General features: G+C 35.4%; 1 protein-coding gene across 2 annotated transcripts in view; it reads left to right on the plus strand.

The window, feature by feature from the left end:
- LOC113493121 (leucine-rich repeat-containing G-protein coupled receptor 5-like) overlaps positions 1 to 20,773 on the plus strand; it is a 240,709-nt gene that overhangs the window by 90,066 nt on the left and 129,870 nt on the right. For both annotated transcript variants that reach the window (XM_026870943.1, XM_026870941.1), the window contains exon 3: positions 800 to 850. In XM_026870943.1, coding sequence (XP_026726744.1) covers positions 818 to 850 — 33 coding nt within the window. In that variant the 5' untranslated portion in view covers positions 800 to 817. The remainder of the gene's footprint in view (positions 1 to 799; positions 851 to 20,773) is intronic.

The following is a 20,773-nucleotide window of genomic DNA, read 5'->3' on the forward strand; positions in this document are numbered from 1 at the left end:
TAAACCTCCGTCATTCTCTTATAAAGCTTTTACCCAAACAGAATCTCATCACCTAAACCCGCCTCTATAGCATGTCACACATAATTACATGACTTGCATTTATTTATTCACTTGTTTATCTCATCCTTTACTACCATTAACCCACCTTCATTAGCAAAACCAAAATAAAGCTGGCAATATAAAATAATGAGTCGGCAGTTTGACAGCCCTATTCATCACAGCAAATATTGCCAGGGGCGGACTGAAATATACGCAAATTGAACTTTTCCCAGTTAGGCCTGAATGGGATTTGGTCGATACTGAAAAAGTGGGGTTGTGATAGCTCTCGTAATAGGTGTTTGAGTGGTTCCCAAGATACAGCGTTATCGTAGGTATTTTGTGTTTACATAAAGGAATAAAGAGGAACAGGCTCAGGGAAATATCGTTACATAGCTGAAAATGATTGTGCTCTATACGAGATAAATTGTGAAGAAACTTTCGTGCTCTTTCGTATGAAGGGATATTTTGTCAACATTACTTACATGATAAAATTCTATGTTTTAAATTAACTGAAAAGCCAGCAATTTTTTTTTTACTTAGTATTTTTATCACTTTAAAGTTTGACAACTTTTCTCGTATATAGCCCATACGTAAGGATCGTTTGACCACGCCAGCTAACACTGCGAACAGGCGATGACATTTCTTTCTATATTCTATTCTTCCAGATTATTTTTCCATCACCATTTGTCAGTGGTCATTTAGAAAAATAGGAAGTTTCATTCCCTATTCATTATTAACCATGCTTCTCATTTATTTCCAGATCTTTGTGCCGATTGAGATGAGACGAAGAACAGGCCTACGGATATGTGAGGTAATTAGTTTTGTCTATTTTAGTCGCTTGTGTACATTGAACATAGATTAACGTGCCGTCTTAACTATAATTAGTAAGGAGCGTTTACCAGACCACGTGCTCTCTTTGGGTTAATTTGAATAATTATGGAGACTATAGTGTTGTTTATATTGGATTTTTAGGGGTCGTACCAAAAGAGTAGAACGGGATCCCTATTCTAGGAGTAGCGCTCTCTGCTCGTCTGTCATCAGGCTGAAACTCATGAACCACCATAACTAGATAGTTTATTTTTTATAGTTGATATATCCGCTGCCACTTTAATAACAAATTAATAAGGATTCAATAATTTTTTAGACCATCTGAAACACCAAAAAATTATAAAAACTGACATCCAGAGAAAATTTTCAGCCAGCATTGAGTTAGCTTACCATGATGTCAATAGGACGGCAAGTTTAGGATAAATATAGCGAGAATATTCTATCTTTTAGTTTTTTCATATAGTACTTCACTTAGTTCATAATCGTGGATTAAAGAAAAAGCTTATAATAGCACTACCAACTACCAAAGTTTAAAATACTTAAATAAGAAATAAACAGTGAAAGCTATAACAAAAATAAGGCACTTTAACGTCACAATATTTCTCTTACAGAATTAAATTATGCAGGCAGACACTCTGCGGACCAAAAATTGTTTACCATTTCAGTTCCTGACCTAATTGTGATAATAACTTAGTTTGCTTCCATGTTTAATTTCCACTTTCAATTGTTCTAAAAAAATACTTGATATAAAGTTAAATGGTTGGTTTGATATACAGTTTTTGATGTCTAAAAGAGGTCGCGTCGTAATTGTCAATAGTTAATAATAAATAGGTTCAATTACACCATCCACCATTTTATTCTTCACTTTCTGTATAACTATATTAACATTCTCGGTAGACTTCAACTCGCGATCCCGCCGCGTCTGCTCATGATTAAGGACTCCGCTTGGGTCCGAAACTAGTCGGGCTACCCCGATAAATACGCGTGAGTAAACCGTTACATCATTTAATAAAGACTTTTAGCTGTCTGATTTCTTTACTGAAAATTTTAAAGGTTTTGATTTATAGACATTTGAAAAATTAATTGCGATTACGATACGTTCCAAAATTTTGAATCGATCTAACGGTTCAAGGGTTCTAAAAGACGTACATATAGGTACCGTATTGTTGCATTTCTATCAATCTTTGTATCCCAACTTTTTCCCCGACATACGTCCAAAAAGCTATAGCAGGCAAAGTGAAACATGAATAAAAACGTGTTGGACGGTCCGTTCATTGATACGAAATCCTTTCCTAAAACACTCGGCATAATGTTATTCCAAATATATTCTGTTGCTTCTCTGCATTGAATAAAATTACCATTTGTACCCAGAGGTGTGTTTAAAGTGACCCTCGCAAGAATAAAGTGTTTTCTTGTATAAAACTATGGCCGACGTAAATGTATTCGTATGAGCTACTGCCGTTTATATAAATTGTGCGTTTATCTGGCAATGTTTAACTTTGGGAATGTTTCAATTTTGGTGTTTGGTAACTCTTAAATCGTGTATAGGAAAGTTTCATTTTTGTTTATGAGCAAATGTAAAAGGATCTAGCGCCTACAAATAGGCATTTTTTTAGATTTATCGAATTGTACCATTTGAACATAAATCAGTATGTTGCCCCTGAAACTATGTTACAAGCCTTTAATACCTTGATGTATTTGATATTTTGAAGATATCAACAGTGTATCACTTTTCAATAAATAAATCATATAAATATGAACGAAGCATGACTCACTTAACACAAATACATACATAATTGTTCTCAAACCGCTCACCGATCGTAAGTTACCAATAAGTTATCGGCACGCACGAATTTAACCGAAAGAGATTGCGAGCATGCAAGTTGAAAGGTCGTTACGGTACACATTATCCCGTGCCACTATACAAGAGAATGCAGAAGGTAACGTTCAGATAAAATGGTAAATTATGAAAACAATCGTGAAAATTTTAAACCAACTTTAATTTGGCTTTTTAAATTTCCAGATGTTTTCTGTATTAAACTGCTTATTTTAATACGACCTAGGTCTTGTTATGTGCTCTTAGAAGTTCCACGTATAAATACATGAGCAAAAGCTTGCTAGTGAGTCCACAATTCCTCCTAGACGGTAAGCAATGCTTAACCACTACCTATATTGAGGCTTCTTTCTCGTTTTCCGTTATATCCAAAATATTATACTTAAAATAATCTCGTTTACTTACAAAGTGAACCTTCTAAAGTAACATATTCAGTATGCACATTTTCCATTACGCCGTATATTAGCATAAGGGCATAAACTGCGTTAAGCGTGCCTCTCGCGTGTCCATACAAAAACGACCCGCGCGTGCCCATGCGCGTGCACACGCTCGTGAGCCCGTCGCGTGATACTTCCGTGCAATGGGGCACGCATGCACGCGACGTGATCACGCATCACGTTGGACGGGTCCACGCGCGAAGCCCGCTAGCGGGTGCACGCGCGTGCTTGTTCAGTTGACAGCGCTATCTCGAACCGACCGCACGCGCGTGCCCGGCCCATAACAAAAAATTACAAATTTTGATACAGAAAGGGTAATTGTTGAAGTTCAGTGTCGTCCTGCCATATGGGACCAATCAAGCGAAATAATCGTCGTCGCCGTCGTCTTGATAAATAATACAACATTAATTTATCCATAATTACTCGACTGTACACCTCCAACGTCAAAATTGTACTGAGAAAACTGCGTTACGCGGATGCACGCGCCGATGCCCGCGCATAAGCACGCGAACGTGCTCACGTGCGTGCACCAGAAGCGTGGCCCGCGACGTGCTCACGTGCGTACACACGCGTAACGCAGTTTATGCCCTAAGAGTTGGGGCACCGACGTGCGTGTGCGCAGGCCGCCGCATTGGTCCCGGGCACGCGCGTGTAGGGTCGCTATGACGCATATGGTTTATGGGACTTATTGCCCTTTGTACTATTGTTTTATATTCCTAATTAAAAAAACAACATTGTAAATTATATTGTACATGTTTTGTCTATTGAAATGGGCTTTTAACTGTGAATTTTACTGGTTATAATAATCATAATTAACTAGTTTTGAATGTGAAAACTAGGGCCCTAGATGGATTACTAAACGTAACACATCGCTTTCAATTCGCCTTTTCCCATCACCCAATCCATCATAGAATCTGAATACTCTTTTCGTAGTTAATTACAAGTTAAATTTAACTAAAACCCCCTCAATGCAGGTGTACAATTTATAATCCTTTACTTATTCACTACTAGCTGTTACCCGCGACTTCGTCCGCGTGGTTAGAAAATTTAGAAATAGATATTTGCTCGTAATAAATCGTAGCCTGTATTAATCCAGGGTGTCAGCTAACTCCATTCCAAATTTCATTAAAATCGGTTCAGCCGTTTTGACGTGAAGAAGTAACAAACATACATACTCACAAACTTTCGCCTTTATATTATTATTGGGATTTGATTAGAGAATAAGCCTATATATAACAATACTAATCTCCAAATTAATCATCAACTTGGCTGCTCTACTCCCGGCGCTAATCTGCTCGCTCGCAGTATGCGCGGCGCGTCGCGTGCGCAGCTCCCCGGAATGCAAGATGACCGATTATAATGTTTTTTGCCACAAAGTAGTTGCCTTACACGTCGCGACAGCTCACTGTTACTCCAGCATTGTTTTGTTACTTAATTTCTCACTTGCAAGTTAACCCATATTTTAGAATGCAGTTATTGAATCTGGTCACACTTGATTGTCTTTTTGTCTTTTTCACAAAGTGTCAGGTTATGACCTGGCTCTAGATGAAGAACTTTAACGAAATGTCCAATAAACCTGTGTGCCTGCCACCATCACTTGGTATTGCAGTTTTGGAAGGTTATCCCCTTACAATAATGCATAGAGTAGTGTTTCTAGGTCCTACTCCTCAACTGTAAATCTTATGGAAGGCTCTGTTACCACTATACCCGATATCTATACTATACATATAAACTGTCCTTCCGATGTTTAACAAAATTAATAATTGATAGACTCGTATCTGAGTAGGTTTTTTTAAAATTAAATCAACGTGCCCTATTATATGACAAGAAAAGAACTACTTCACACTTTCTAAGAACTAAAACAAATATCAGTCTTTCAACCCTTTTATAGATGGGTATAAGTACTGACGAACCCTTTACTCAAGATTTAGAAGTCCAAACCGCTAGAAAAACCAAAAAAATATTTTTCATTACATTACATTCTTATATTACAAATGCTAAAAATATTTCTTTATTTAAATTCAAGCATGGCTTCGTATTCAAGGTCAAGGTTTGTTTCAGCCCAGTAAGCCAGAATTAAAATATAATTTAATAATCGTATTTCATTTTACATTACATCTTTAGTAATTCGTAATTTTTCATTTCGGGATTGTTCAAATGAATTGTTTGTTTGTATTCTCTTTGTGTTCTAAATTAGGTTTTTATTATTCATAAATATTATTTTGTTTCTTTTGTGCTATTATAGAAATGAAGGTATGTTTAATTTTTGATAATACTGTTGCTAAATAAAACTTATGCAAATGTTAAAAAGATTTTTTATCACGCAATATTTTGTGCGTGAATATAGATAATTTTGTAAGCAATGCAAAAACCCACTTGTATTCCATTTTACTATGACTACCATAATAAATAACTAACATATCAACCAATCCAACAACAAAAGTACCAAAAGCTGAATATTTTAAAAATTCCCATCGTATCCAAACAAACGTAGACGTTCTTACATTCTCAGTATTCTCCAGTCGAGTGGAGAACTCTGTAATACCCACAAGCGAGATAGCGTGAAGCAAACAGGAGTGGCCAGCACCGAACCGCAGTGAACACGTGATGTGCTCGGCTGTACGGCAGTCGATACACCTGTGTAAAGTTGCATTTATTTATGCGCCACGATGCGTCCATTGTGTGTGGAGGATGGGGCAAGCTGGAGGAGATAGCGGGTGTTTCGGAATTATACATTCATGTACATCACGTTCATTAGAGATGTGTTAAGTTAAATTATATGTGTCTGTACGGTTTTGTAGTTTTACTAGAAAATGTTACATGACAAAAGTTAGACGATTAATACGATATTCTTTTTCATAACTTTAAGATATTTTAGAGAAACCGTTGACTGCTGAACAAACAAATAATTCTGCAGTTTAACAATAAACCAGCCAAAAGGCAAAATATTTAACCTTAACCGCGACCGTTTGTAACTTGTGCCGTATGTCTCCACAGTCGCATCCCCGGAGTAGTATCTCAGCATTGCTTAGCATAACACAAAGTGCACACTAGCGACCTTTCACGCGGTGGGAACCGGCGCGGCGCAAGCGCATTCTATTTGAATATTTGCGCACGACAGTGCGGACCCAGCTTTATTCCAGTGTTAATATTTCATGAACTGAAAATTTTAATTTAAAATTCAGCAGTGTGTGGTCGCCGGTATTCTTTTGTTCCCCATTGTTCACTGTATCTATGTTTATGGTAAAACACGGCATCTGAATGGATTATCATACTCCACATGGCTTTGCTACGCCCCATGTATACTCCCAATAAGAGAAACAAAGTAAGTCACACTTCGTGTATTGAATTGTCAAAACAACATTGTATTTTAATTAAAAATCAATTATAGTAATTAACTAAACATCCGAACAGCCGTGAGATTGGCGAGTCCATTTTTAATTTATCGTTCGACAAACCGACCAAATATCGACACTAATAGTTTTCTATAATTGAGATTCAAATTAAGTTTCCCACGACTAGCGAATTGATCGACAAATATATCGAGAGGTTGATTAATGGAATCAATATTTAGGCGGCACTGCGCGAGTTTGTTAGTGATGTGCACACGGCGCTATGACTAATCGATGCTTGATGAAATGTTAATATTTTATAAACTAATGAATTATTTATTTATTCATTTCGAATAGTAGTTACAGAACAAACCGGTTGGTTTGCATTGGTTCAATTACAGTGATGTGAATATATTTATCTTATTTATTTTACGATGCAATACTCGTTAAGTTTTTTTTAAACAATATCTATCGAATAGAGTTAACGTCTAGGATTTACATAAAAAACCTTAAAACTAATTGACGACTAAATCTTAAGACTCGTTAACGTTTAAATTAATTACAAAAACCCTCGAAACTAACTTGACTAGATAAATAGAATCGTTTGATTAGTTGTAATTTAAATATGCAAATAACGTAAAAGGCCTGAAATAAATGAAAAGTAAATTCAAAGCAAATCTATTTGTTGTAGAACAAAAGCAACAAGAGAACATCGAGAAATAAACATTGATTGAATCAAATAGTTTAACCACTCTCATTGACATGGAACCTTGGATATTGTCTTTAAATTATTTAGAAAAACAAGAACGCTATTTTGGTTTATTTCATTTCTCTTTGTATTGCTATCTAATCTTCAATTATTTTGGCCTGGCAACGTTGATAAAGATACATACTATAAATATTAATAGTTTAATGTAAAACAAAAAAAGAGTTTGTTTTTTTTTTCTTAATATTTTTCCACAAGTAAGTTTGAAATTGCAGTGCCACTTTGAACAAAGGGTTTTTACTAACTTTATTCATATTTAAAAATACTTTCTTAAAAATGTATCATAAATTCACCTCACTGAGACTAAAAGTAATTATGTTCGAGTTTTGCATTTTTATAACTTGTTTCAAAACCCAGCCATTCAAAAAACTTTTTAATTTATCTTAAGTTTGTGATAAATAAAATTATATTTACAATCGTAAAGAAAAATTTTCTTCTACGAAAACTTCAAATCTTTCATCATCATTTTTTATCCTAAAATGTAATGAATCTATATTTAAATTAAAACTAATTTGCTAGTAAAATTAACGTAAGATTTTAAAGATAAAAAAAACTTTACTTGTTACTGTTGTTTTTAAAAACAATTTTTCTTTATTAGTACTTTATTTCTTGCAAAAACTATTAAATAGATTACCTTTTACAATAAAACTGACCGATAGATTAACAATGTATGAACTAATCGATTATCCATTTATATCGATACATCGACAGGAACAACATCACTAGAGCTCAATAATGTGATAACACAAATTGTGCGCGGCGCCATTAATCTTGCGCGGTATAAGAATTTACTGTGTTGCCACTTAGCAAATGTAGGGCTACAATTTATAGCCCGGCTACAAACTAGTTCGTGTTCCACGTACGTTTGATGTTTAGTCGTGTATTTTGGAAAACCTACACCCTACGCTAGTACTAGTATCACATTGTTGTACATCGAGGCAAGAAAGGTGTGTTATGAGTTTGACGTGTCTGTCTATCTGAGGCGTCATGGTCAGTGAACGGATTGAGCGATTTCAATTAAGTTTGTTTTTAATAAAGGTTCTGTGCGAGTTTTCTTAAACTTGTTTGTTAAAAATCGGTCAAGCGGTTTAAGTTGTGAGGGTTAAAATAGGGCAGAATAACCGAATCTAAGCATTTGAGTCGCAGTCTTTGAAATTCTACTAAAGATGATTTTTCATGTGGGTTAATGTCAAGGTATTTTAATCTATCATTTATTAGTATAAATTCATAAATGTAAACCAACAAAATATATCAGGCTATGTTTCTATTAGTTTTATTTTAACAGATTTATTTGAAACACATTATTTTACATCACAATACTTTCTACTTGTCAAATCAAAACGGAAGATATAAAAAAAAGTATTTGTATTACGAACTGAAAGGAGGTTGAAACAGCTGCACAAATGTTTTCATAAGAACTCAACAGCCTCTAGATCAAATCAATGTCTTTGTATAGCTATATGCCAAAACGTCAGACAATCGACCACCCATCTATTTCCTTGATAGGCCCACTCGTAAGCCCACGCCCGACAATCAGACAGCCTCATTTGTGGGCTACAGAATACAAGTCTGAATCTGCAATGAAATAGATCTTCATTCTTGCATAACGCAGTATCTAAAGGTCGGTTTACACTGCTACCTAATCATTCCCATTTTCAAAATTTAGTCAAATGGTAAATGAAAAAAAAACCCGAATTAATGTTCATGCAGGATACAAAAATATTTTTTAAACACGTTTAATTGGTTTGGAATATCATTAACCTTTCATAAAAACAAAAGTGAATCTAGAACTTTTATACAAAATTTTTTCAAGTCTTCGCAATTTGCAACAGCTTTTTAAATGCACGAAGACGCCAAGAAACTCCATTTTTATTATAAATTAATTATAGAACACTACATTACGAACCTGTCAAATTAGCGCACGCGATTCTATTTTCAAAAATATTAAGCGTTATTTTACCCAAAGCTTTTTTCTTTCGCTGCAAAAAATGGATGGGCCCTTGCGTGCGCCGTCAGCCGTCATATCTCGTGATCGTAGGCGCGAAGGTCGCTCTGACGCCCACAGCCTTATTAAATTCAGAATAGTGAAAATTACATTCGAAATGCATTATTTTAGAATAGACTGGTCCAACTGTGTTGTTAGTAGGTTATAGTTTTATGGACCATAAAAATTGTTTAGAAGAAAACAATGTAACAAGACTTTCGTTTTAACACCATTTCACTGTGAATATTGAAAATAGAATACACGTATTCTATACCACATTTTCGTAGGTAGATAATAGGCCCGATATTTCAACCTAAAGTGTAGGTGATAGCATTCACGAAACTTAAAAGCAAGTGCAATTACTGTAGCTGTTAAAACCGCCACATACAATACAGCGTGCAATTTCTACAGGCGGGCGTGCACGACCTACTTCAAGCGAATCGATTGATACTCGAATACTCGAGCACTCGATTACTCGAGTACTCGATAACTCACATAATTACAATGTATGCGGAAAATTACCTGCTAACTGTATGCGACATGGAAGTTTTCTACGCGATTGTACCGTACACTTGATGGGAAAAGTTTATGTGATTGTGAGCTTTGCATGTTGCATTTATATATACCTTCGAAGTATGGAAGTTACGTGTTACAAATGCTGGCAAAAGGCACGTTTGTTTTTATGCCTCTAGATATTTTCCTCGGTAACATCTGATGATGTGAGAAGAACTATATAACAATTTTCTTCACAATTCATGTTGGAATACATGCATTAAATGTATTAGTCGAGGAAACGAATAAAAATCACGTACACACGGAATCATAGTACGTGAGGCCTCGCACGCGTCTAGTAAAACATTCGCCTTTATTTCCACATCACAAAGAATTTGACGTACCAACATAATGTACATCATTTTACGTTATATTGAACGTCGAAAGAAAAATGTTCACCAAAAACAACCTTTTGCGATTGTACTACATAACTTTAACATCCGGATTTAAAATTTAAATATTCACATAATAGGCGAGCCAGTACAAAAACGACAACAATATGTAAACTAACACTGGCACACTAAACACGGGCCAATTACACCCAAAAGCAGAATGCCGTAACACCTTAGAAAACATTCCATTTACACATTTAAAAACACGAGTTCCAATTTCAAAAACAAAGCCTGCGAATTCCTCCGTACGAGCGTTTGCACAGCGAGTGCAGCAGACAGCACTACACGAAAATAAGCGCGCGAAGTAAAACGGAACGGCGCGCGTTTCGTCGCGCGGCAAAACGCGGCGCGGCCCCGGGACGCGATTATTGCAGCTCCAATGGTGCGATTAACCCTCCACTAGCGTGCTTTCCTCGTCTAAAATGTACTTTTTATACCGACTTAATAGCATCGACAACGTTCTCGACAAAGCTCGCGTCCTACTTTACAGTATTATGAAAATCTTTATTTAAAACTTTAAACGTTTACAGAAAAACGTTGTAATAGATATTGTTAACGACAAAAAGTCACCGAGCCACGGCTCGTTGCGGTTTCGTTCAACTGTTCCAAATCCAATTGCACCATTAACCCGTAACTGCCGCGGCAAAACACGGGCACCGCAATAAAATCAATGGGACACTTACACCGCCTATTTTCATTCAAATAAATTCACTCTATAGGCTCAAGTTCGCTGATAAACTAGATATAACCGGTATTAATCGAGTTCGGCATCGGTCGATACTTACTGAGATATACGGCTGGTATCTAAAGAGATTTGCTCTAGAGTAAGAACTTATTGTATGCAATTGCCGGCGCTGCTTGTCGACTGTATTAAATTACTTAAGTCTGGCGCTTAATAAAAACTGTAAAAGACTTGTCATGTAATATATCGAATCTTGTATCCTCGGTCTAGGCACAGCACTGGCTGGGCGCCAATTTTTTCATGTTCCTAGAGTTCCATTGTAAGTGATCGAAAACCCTGTTGCTTTTATTGGCGGTAAATCGAAATTCAAGCTCTACTGCCAAGTCGCCGATATGCATCTTGGATACATTTTTCGTATTATGATTTATTGCATTGAAAATTGAGCTCCATGTGACTCAACAACTTAAACCAGTTTCATTACTTTTGTCACGATGTAAAATAACCGTAGTTTTATCCTCTATCCAATGATAAAACACAATTATCTCTTCAAGCTTCGCCGAAACATCGAACATTTCAATTAATAGCGAAGCTTTCAGCAGCTCTATACAATTCCTTTCTACATCCCCAAACCACTCGACACTCACAAAAAGCAGTACGGAACCCGCGGCGCGCATCACTACACACGCATTCACTTACCCCTCACCCCTCTCCCCTCAACATTCGAGACACGAAAGCAAGGAAACAACTACCCACTTTATTGGTACATGCTGTCGCGAACACAACTTGTTTATAGTGAGACTAGGCGCGCCCCGCAGCGCCGCTCAGATTCCTTTACTCATTGTAAGTGCTCAGATTTAGTTGGGATGTAGGCTTGTACTGTCTAGAGAATTAAATAAATCGTGTTGATACTTAGTGTAAAGGCTACGGCCTGACCGAGGAACGTAATACAAATTTTATGACCCGTTTGTCACGGATTTAGTTAAAACAAAGCTTAACTATGGCTTTCAATGTTTGGGGACCTTTGTGGTATTTATATATAGTTTCAAACTATGCAAAAAATTTATACTGTTTTGACAATGTTAAATCGTGATCAGTCCTGAAGTGAGTGTTTCAGTAAATCCTATCATTCATGGACTGACAAAATAACAAAGGTATTGATTAATGTACTTTCCGATGCAATACAAATCCATTACATTCTCGTATCCGATACGTACCACGTTAAAGTTCCCTGCCCTGCATCGCGTGTTAAGTTTCCGTGCTAAAGAAAAAGCCCACATTCAGTGAATAAAACAAACAAACAGACAAATTCTATTCGATAGTCTGGCAACATAGGGAAGAGATCGCCAGCTGAGATAATATTTTAATGGTTCATTAAACGGCTGCATCTAGTTTTCTATGTCTAGAAAGCCGACGTTTGCATGACTGTATTATTTAATGGGATAACAGCTCTACTTGATAGACAGGCATACGAAACCTCGCATGTTTTGAGGAAAACGCCTTAAAAGAAATGTTTCCCTGAAATCATATTTCTGAGTATTTTAGAAGATTTATTGTTTGAGATTGAAAATTGCTGAGCAATATTTTTATTTTTATCGTTTACAAGATCTCTTTAAACCGGCTTACTAATTGGTATCTAAAAGCATGAATATGTATAAAAACAGCCTCTATCTTACTTTGATAAAATCCCGTTCTCCCACTCCGCAAATAAAGGAAGTAACTCAATACTATATGAATAAACAAATATCTAAGAAGTAGGGTACTTGGTCAAGTAATATATTTGCATACATCCGGGCTACACACTTTCCAACCCCTCCAATTACTTAATGCAAATACGCAATACGTCTTATCGAAGAAAACAGCAAGTTTCCGATAAACAAAATGAAATAGAACAAGATTGAAACAACAATACGTCGGGATCGGGAATGACGAATCCGTCTTCGGTTACCGAAAAACGCATCTGTAAGCGAATGGCCAATTACGAACAACTCTTGCGCAGTCATTGTACGTGCATTTACATAATCAGATGTTTTCATCGCGGCGGAAGGGTTAGCTCAACTATTATGACCGCTGGAAATGACATGTTTGCCTTTGTTCCGCGTACGAGACTGGTTTCTGAACGCTGCTTCGCTTGTTGCTTTGTTTATCTTCGTTATATAATTGTGGTTGGGATGAAAGTGTACACTTGACTCTTGTGTCGAAGATTTAAGTTGTTTTATGTAAATAATATTGGATAAAAGAATGTCATATAAAAACTATTTAAGGTCATGGCTATATTCAAGTTATAGGCATGTTAGGCTATAATGTATCATTCTCATCTTCTAGATGACTAAAGATCTGGAAATGTTTGTTTACGTTGAATTACCAGGAAAACCAATCGAACGATCGTTTACGAAGCAGAAAATTAATTAGAACCTATATGCTAGATCGTACAGAACAAATGAACAATCCTGTCTGAATGCCTGTCAGATTTATATTCTCCGATAAATCCGGCTATTTTTCCTAATCAGGCCTTTAGATGGTACCGGGAAATCGGAGGCTTCACCTCGATGCAAATGTGACTCACCACGAATGTTCGGAGGCGAATGGAACCATGCCAAGTGTTATAAATATTTGATTTTATGTTACTGACTATTTGATTTCATTTGATTTGAGATTCAGTCAAATTCCGTAGAATCTCCCTTGTTAAGATTGCCTTTTGTGTGTGCCAAATTAGTTTGAAGCGAGCTTTCCTACGTTTAGGATGATTCGTGAGTTTTATTCGAGTTTTCTCGTCTCGTTATCATAGCAAGTGTGATTTGATCATATGACTTCTGCCCTAAACTATAAATTTACATATATCGTTAGTAGCGACGTTGCAATAAATAATATGTTTTCACTGTCTTCAAGTAACAAACCTATGAAACATTGAATATGTGCGTGTAGTTCCAGCTTTTTATGTGTGTGCTTTTATACATATCTACCTACTTGACGCAGCTGGCTTGTCTTTTCATTAATGACAAATTACCACGGTTTTATGTGGCCCAGGACAGAGAGTCGTTGAACGATTTGAGGAGACGATTTTGCCTAGTAGCTTAACACAGTGTGATAGATAAAAAAAATACCAACTTGAAATATAATATTCTTAATATTTAATGTAATTTTTAATATTTTTACGTAACTTAATGAAGATTCTTGGAAATAAATAAGCTTAAGTAAAAAAGGGTTTTACCTACCATCCCAGCCACACTTGAGAGCAGCAGTGATGATGATTACTCCAATACACAGCCGAGTACAGCTATTTATGAAGTTCTTTGCCTTTCCGTTACCACTTTAACAAATACTGCGATGACTGTCGCCCGACATTTTGTCCCAAATGAGTTTAGGAATCGCCCAAATGCTTCGGCTTGATTATTTCCAAACGGAATAAAATGACCTGAATAAAAATTGATGTTATTGCAAATATGTAAAAGGGTCGGAACGTTCGAGATGTTTTCACACTGTTTGATTATTTTAGTAACGTTTTGTTTAACAGCTGCGTTAATGTCAAAGTTAAAGTACATTTCAGCTTGACTTAAAAAAAAGGAGGTTCTTAATTCTTCTATATTTTGTTTTCTTTTTCTATATTCTTTTTTATATCTGTAAAAACATCGGATTCATGAACTGATTATGTTAATTCTATAATTTATATAATTTCATTGAACGTGAAGTAGCATTTATTTGAGCCCACAAAAATTTCATCAAGTTTGGTACAGTAGTTTTTTTCTTTTGAAGTTGGTTAATACTAACTATTTAATTTTTTTTATAAAAGTTGTAAATAGTTAGTATGATTAAGTAGCTCTTCATGGGTTAAATAGGTCGATACTAGAGATGTACATAAATAATCGATATTTTTTTTCTCATTTCAGTTCACTTAGCAAAGTTTTGATACAGTTAACCAGCATTATTATTAACTAAATGAGAACAGCTGAGTTATCAGAAATGCCAAATTACAGCATTATGAAATATGAAAAAAAAGAGACAAAAAGATTCACCTAAATTGTGCTCTATATTAAAATAAATTGATACCTGAATATGATAAGTCTGCATGTCTAACAAGCTCCGTTATTTGTACCATTATACGGGAAAAGATTTCTACTCGTACACAGCAGAAATCCAATAGAACATATCGTGAACAATGATGCTAATTTACCTATATTCTATTTCTTTATCCTTTTGCTGTAACTGGCAACTTTTATTTTCATAATAATATCTCTTTTCACCGTAATTCTATATGATATAAGAATTTGGTTATAAAACTAATAATCTGAACGACAAAAAAACTAGAAAAAAGTATTTTATGAAAATAGTTTCTTAACAAAAAGTCTTGCTATTGCCATTTCTTGGCAAGTTAGGACAAAAACAGAGCTATAATAAGAGTCTAGAAGTTATTGTAGTATATTTACCGGTAACTGAGTAAAACTGAACAAAACACTTTTATCGGGTCGATAGTTTTATATCCAGTGAGCGATGACATCTCTGCAGTTTGAAAAATTGCGAAAATTTCTAACAATATAGTAAGCAGTGTTGTTCTTCACGCAGCAATTAAACTCACACATCGATACTTGTGCCTGAAAAGAAGCACTTATAGGTAAAGATTTACGTTAAGCATGCGGTTAAACATTTATGAGTACAAAAATAATGTAAGATGTCTTGATTTCAGATAAATCTGATTCTCAGTAATGATTGGAGAAACTAATGCTATTTTACGACGCTTTTGCATTATCTCACTCAACTTTACAACTTCTGACGAGAATCCCAATAACTTTCTAAAGTCTAAACGTAAAATGCGAGAGACGCTGCTTTCTGTCACAGATTTTGCAAACGAACCGCAAGAATTGTAAATTTATCGATAAAATTTATCGACTAGTTAGTACGTGGGCATCACTATCTGTGAAGGTCGCGTTGATTTATAGTGACGTGCAACATGAGTTATCGATACCGGTGTCTCGATTCGATCGGCTGACAGGTTTTGTTTGAATATTTTATCGTTTTATTTAGTACCGTCGTTTAAAATTCCGAATATCATATGCCGTACCTAATGTTGAGGTTTTCTTACATACAGATGCGTTTCTTCATTTGTGTATCAAAGTTTGAACTCAAATAAACAAGCACAAGAAAAGGCATTAAATCATTTTGCTAATCACCTAAAACAAAACTCTCGAACATGCCTTACAAGAACCTTTAATAATAAAATCCTGGACGAAACAGAATTAAACGCTCAACTAAATTACAGCTAAACAATAGCTGTAGCCACGCTATGATAGCAGCAATCTCCGCCAATAAAAAGCTCAACTGAAACCAGTGAGGCAACCGTCGGTAACCCAAGTCAAGACCGGATTTATAGATTAGTTCGGTAACCAACCATTATACCCCACTTAGAGGCCGGCAGAGGCAAGGAACGAGAGGCTTATTCCACGTCCTGCGTCCTAACCCCACGCCCAATGCCCAGCTTTGGGGATTAGTTCACGAAGCACAGACTTTATCATCAGTTGCCCTGTTTTGAGATGCCTTGTGGCTTTTGACTTTCGTACGCCCTTGTGTGTAATTAAATTTTGTAAGCTTTAGCTGCTTACACTGGTGGGGTAGATAAGGGACGTAGATTGGTTGTCGGTAGACCACAGCGATGTGTGGTATAGAGTCTGAAGACGGATACTTTTGTATCTCACTATTTTATCGCTTAAGCGTCATGGAAGACCAATTTATGGCACATAAGTGATCAATAATTTTCAAAACCAAAGATCCGTATCATATAAAAAAAGCGACATAATCTATAGCAAACTATCATAGTAGGTGCAGTTCGGTTTTTTTTGGTTCTCTAAAATTGTATGCCAGTAATTTGTAGAAAAAAAAAGTAAATGAAGGTAGGTAATATTTCTCAACTTAACAAATGCAAGACAAAACAGTCACACACCACATACTTAATTATCGATCATAATAAACCAGCTGCTTAGTTCAAACAAGACATTTCAAAGGTTAAACACAGGTGTAAATTACTCACATAACTCTGTCCTACGTGAGTCGTGTACCTTAGAATATTCTAGATAATGTATTAATGTACAAATGTATAGTATAATAAGTTGTACTTTATAAATAACTGTCGTGTTTCATGTTATCTGGCGGACGTGCTTACCAGAATTAAGAATTTGCACTATAAATGTTCGGAGGATGAATGGTATCGTTTGTCTACGAGTGACTTCGGGTAGAGTGGAACGTTATTATTTAAAGTCGAGTTTTGTTTTAAGTTAAATGGTAGTGTTTTTTATGTAGTTTGCTCTATAATTTAAAATATATGTAGGTACTAGGTTGGATATTTTTTCAACGACGTGATGGGATGCTTATAAAGATTCAAATCACATACACATAAATAACAAAACTCAATACAAGTAATTGTGGATCGTACATACATTTGTGCTACGTGGGGATCGAACCCGCAACACGTCGCGCGCCGTGGGTTTGGCGACTTTGGCGAGCAGACAACAATAGCGACCACTAAAAATTATTTCATATTGTTAGGTAACGATAAGAACTAAATACTTTACACAAGGTAATTTTCAAACTACCGTAATATTAAAGTCTAAAAACCAGAAAATGGTGTACAAAAAAATTAACAACGAAAACTTTAATAAAAGACAAAAGAATATTCGTTTGCAACTTAAATGTGGAACACCGTGAACACTTATCGAGAGGTAAGAAGCTTTTATAATGGTTCTATACGACGTATAACATCGTAAACTAGATAATAGTATCGAATACATAAAAAAAACTAAAACTTTACACGTTCAAATGCAATCTGCCTTAAAAGGTTACGAAATAGCGCTTTTTATATTTTCAACACGTGATGCCTTATCTTAATTCAAAAGCAATATATGTTCTTGATTCGAACTATAATTGTCACATTAAAGTTTATTTACTATTTTGATTTTGTTTTTTTTAAAGAATTTAGTTAATAAAACCACTTCAATGTGTGCAGTGTCGCAAATTTGATTCCCGCCTGTGACAAGCGTTTTTGTGATCTATGAATTCTTGCCCTAAGTCTGGGTTTCTTTTTGTATGTGAGATGATTGATACAAGGATTAAAGAGTTTAGGGCAGGAGTCTTAAAAAAAATCTTATCCTCATTTTGGGAACATATCAACAAATTTCATTTTCAAAATTTTGAGGACTACAAATAAGAATTAAACACGATCAAAAACCTTTACCGTAATTTGTAATCAAAACTAATTTTCCTAACCCATTCTCCAATATAATCTAAAATAGTAAATAGTCAGGTGTTCTGTTGAACCCAGAGGTCGACACGATCTCAATTACTTCGCGAGACTTAATCATCTCTTTATATTTTCTGAACGATTCTCTCGTAATACCATTATTAACGAGTTCTATTTAGCAATATATAAACATTACGGGATTAATGCCATCAGAGGTTTCTAGGGTTCCGTACCTTAAGGTTCAAATGGAACCCTATTGGTAAGGTTCTGCTGTCTGTTCATCCGTCTATCGCCAGACTGTTTATCATAAACAAATACACACAAGAAGTTAAATTAAAATTTCTAGTAAAAGTAATAAAAATCGAGGTTAAGCAGCGTTTCCTTCGGTCATAAATTGGCTTATGATGGGCGGTTTTTGTAAATATCTTTTCCTTTATACTAATTGTATAGAACATTTTTCTAAATAAAATTATTATATAGTTATTTTGATCACACAAGGTCATCGTATTAGCTCACAGTCACCGTAGAATTAGGTTATCAAACTATTTTAACGAGAAAGTTTGGATCAATGTTCTACTCGTACTCTTAACCAATGAGCTGAACCGATTTGATAAAACTAGTCAGAAAGTTAGACCACGGCCGAAATTAGGGAATAAGTTAATGTCGGATTTTGGTTCACTTAAGCGATGAAATTGGATTTAAAAGATCGCTAGTCGAGCATATTGTAAAATCATAGTTCAATATTAATTATATTATTACATAGTTCATTCTTTTTTTTTATTAAAAAAATATACAGATTTTTCTACTGCTAGAAAAACCCTTTATAAAACCTATTAAGATAAGGATTAAGCGAGCAAACTCCACTTGCTACTCGTGCTGGCCATTCAAAATTTTTTGCATATTCTAAATTAAAATTCAAGTCTAACTGATCCCAAACACATCAATTGCTCTTTGATGAGACTCCTTAAACAATCCGCTGTGAATCTCTCTCAGTATATACGTGAACAAATTAAAGCTCTTTCTTTCAAATTACCGTAGATATTAACATGTAATAAGAAGGCGCGTCGTCCGCCCACGTGCCTCATAAATGCTATTACCGATGCTCATCCCAGTCGGACACAACAATCGTAATTTATTCGTCATCTCTGAATATATTATATCTTCATTAGGTTTTATTGTGTTACCGACTCATTAGTATAATTTATTGTATACAGTGACTTGTTTCGTAAAGTTTGTGTTGCATCATCTGCCTTGGGTTATTTCTTCTTGGTATTAATTCCAACTTTATTACTTACCTCTGTCTTTATTATAGAACTGATGTTTAACTATTTCAGAAATCGCTATATCTTACTGTAGAACATTTTTCCTTTAGTGGGCGCTAAAGGTAAATTCTACACTGCCAGGCACAGACCACTCTAAATGCTATTTCATGTTTGCATTGAACTCAAAAATAATTCCGTGAATTAATATTCGCTTCAACCGCCTATGTGATGTTGTCATTTAAAACTATTTTGGGTCAAACGTGACAAGAATCGAGATTTTGTTCGGCGTTTACAACAAACAGTTAAAGCTCGAAATCTAATATTGAACATGCAATCACATTGGACAATGAGAAAGCAAAACTCAGTAATCGAGTTGCCAATGAAGAGTCATCATGGACGGACGAACGGTTTTCAAGTTATCCACAAACAAAGTTACCGCATGGAGATAAGGAAATATTTGGCTAAAAGGCTCTTGTCATCGATAAACATAATCTGTTTCTTTCATGCAATAAAACAGCTCGGGTACGAGCGAAACGAAAAACACATTAAGAATATTCACCGATTGGATAGATCAATAAAATGAGACGAAGAAAGAAAATATTATGCAAAGGAAACTCGGTGAAATAAAGTGAAGTGGGACGCGCGAGTGAATACTCCGCACTCGGAAATGTTCTCTTATTTTGATTTATATCTGCACTCCGATTAGGTGAATCAATGGGAAATTTGTTTTCTGTCTTACTCTAGTCAAGTATTTTTCAGTTATTAGAATAATAAGTGTAAAAACGAGGATTAAAAATGGTTTCTGTACAGCCTGATTCGTTTCCTAATCATGAGCTGACGCGGCCGTTGCTTACTAACTTACGTGTATTTTACGGGATGGCCCGACTAGTTTTGGAATCAACCAAAATCTTCACGAGACAAATTTGTAATACGGTTAAGTAAACCGTTATCAAATAAATAATTATGAAGGCGGCACGACAGTTATAATAAAGACTTTATCCTTTTTCACAAACCCGTATATTCCACAGACTAACAAAAGAAATAACCATAATTATTCCACCATTTATCACACCTTCTAGCCATTTATAAAAACAGTTTTCTCTCACATTTATGAATGCACCAGTAACCAGGTGTTTCTTTCTAAATAAAAAACTTCGCCATTAACCTAATAGCTTTATGTTTGCAAACGGCACAGTAAATCTAAACGCGTTTTATTTAACGAGTTAAAATTCTCGCAAGTTAAACTCGCGTATGCGGGAGTCGGCTATCAGATCTCGCCAGTCCCCGGCGAGTTTTCACCTGACAATTTTAATATAATAATATTTTTCATGCGCCATCTTGCTCGCAATATTAAAGTTAAGTCGCACCATCTATGTCAGTTTTCATTTAAATTGCGATTAAAATCTGTATTTTAACTCATGTGAATTCAAGAATTTTATTTTA

The sequence above is a fragment of the Trichoplusia ni genome, chromosome 4, assembly GCF_003590095.1.
Source record: "Trichoplusia ni isolate ovarian cell line Hi5 chromosome 4, tn1, whole genome shotgun sequence".
NCBI classification, from domain to species: domain Eukaryota; kingdom Metazoa; phylum Arthropoda; class Insecta; order Lepidoptera; family Noctuidae; genus Trichoplusia; species Trichoplusia ni.